This window comes from Echinops telfairi, unplaced genomic scaffold (genome assembly GCF_000313985.2).
Source record: "Echinops telfairi isolate 266 unplaced genomic scaffold, ASM31398v2 ScPeMD7_31;HRSCAF=116, whole genome shotgun sequence".
NCBI classification, from domain to species: Eukaryota; Metazoa; Chordata; class Mammalia; order Afrosoricida; family Tenrecidae; genus Echinops; species Echinops telfairi.
The window spans coordinates 10,817,027-10,818,648 of record NW_022103928.1 but is presented as its reverse complement, the minus strand read 5'-3'; the positions used below and the strand labels follow the sequence as shown (position 1 = coordinate 10,818,648).

General features: G+C 44.2%; 1 protein-coding gene across 1 annotated transcript in view; it reads right to left on the bottom strand.

Annotated features, from left to right (window-relative positions):
* EOGT (EGF domain specific O-linked N-acetylglucosamine transferase) overlaps positions 1-1,622 on the bottom strand; it is a 51,612-nt gene that overhangs the window by 10,508 nt on the left and 39,482 nt on the right. Inside the window, exon 12 of the mRNA XM_045290122.1 lies at positions 1,300-1,433. Coding sequence (XP_045146057.1) covers positions 1,300-1,433 — 134 coding nt within the window. The remainder of the gene's footprint in view (positions 1-1,299; positions 1,434-1,622) is intronic.

The window sequence follows — 1,622 nt, the reverse complement described above, 5'->3', positions numbered from 1 at the left end:
CTGCAGCGCAGGGGCTCCTGCTGAGTGAGGCGGCCGGGCAGCCGGGTCCACTTTTCCACTGAGCCTTTCCTATGCTGCTTGCTTTTCACCCAGACGCACCTGCTCCTCCCCATGCCTGCTGCTGAGTCAGCACCAATAACCTGAGGTTAGGTGTAGTTCCTCTAAATCTCTTATTTGTGTCAGAAGCAAATAAGAAATGTCGATGCTTAAAATACTGACGGGTTCATAGAATTTCTCCGTCCTTCAAATGTTCCCATGTTTATAAGCTGGCAGCTGGCTGGGCCACTTAGGCCTGTCGTGTGAGGTGCTTTGAGTCGGCCGACTCGCGGAAACCCAGTGGACCACAGAACAAAACCCCGCGCCTGCGTCGTCCTCACACGCTTTATTTGGCTTGAACCCCACGGCAGCCACTGTGTCTATCCATCTCAGTGAAGGTCTCCCTCAATTTTGCCCACAACAGATTAGGTCTACAACGTATCTTTTTTCAAATTCCACATTAGTTGTTAACTTTTAAAAATTCATAAATTTCAAATAAATAAACTGAAATGCTTCATTTCTTCTTGAAACATGCGGAGTCTCAGTATCAGCTGGAGAGCAACTGTCCCTGTCCCTGGGGTCCTGACCTGACCACTATGCCAGCGACGACACCAGTGTGTCTGACAGGCTCCCACACCTATTGAGCCGACCACCCTCTTTCAGAAGAGTAACTCAGTGTACCGCTGGCAATTAAAACTTTTGTGATCTAGCCCATAACCATGGGTAAAATGTGGCAATCTGCTTTTCCAGCCCTTCTGGATTATTCCAGGACCCCCAGAGGGTGGCATTACGTACTTTGGGAAACTCTGCTTTAGGTCTCCAAAGTGCCAAGAGGCCCCTTTATAAATAAGGTGGGTGTTATTTTGGGGGGTGGGGGAGTTTGGGGGCAGGTTTGCAGTAAGGTTGGGGAAGATGATGTCAAGGAGTACAGGAAAGAAAGAATGTTTAGAATATTGTAAATATTGTACAATTGTACAATATTGCTTGACATGAATGAACTGCAGAATGATATAATGCTATATGTATTAACTCTCAATTAATAAATTTTTAAAATAAAATAATGAATACAAAAAGGAAGAAAATGCTCTAAAATTAATTGCAGTGATGAACATACAACTTTCATTAATATGACTGAACTATGGAAATGTATGATAAATTAATTATATGCCAATTCAATTTATTTTAAAGGAGAAAACACCTCTTTCCATCCTCATAAAGGCATCCCAGCAGCAGCATCAAGCTGAGAGCCGGCTATGCACTTACTTATATTTGTAATCCACGATCTGGACTTCGAATGCAGACACCGTCTTCAGTGCATTTACAAGCTGAAGGGGGTAGGGGTGGGGTGGACAAAGAGAGAAACATTCAGAACTTCCTTTCCTTTTTTCTCTTCTGATTTACTTTCCCTTATGGACTCTGGTGTAAAACATTATATGCCCCATATACCATTCCCCCCTTTTTAATACCCTTGGGTCTACTGTTCAACCTTTCATTGAGCTAAAACCCAGGTTCCGCACCCACCCACTGGATGTATGATGTCACCTCTCTCAAGTCCCACCTCCCTGGGCTGTTAGGGTTTAGAGAGA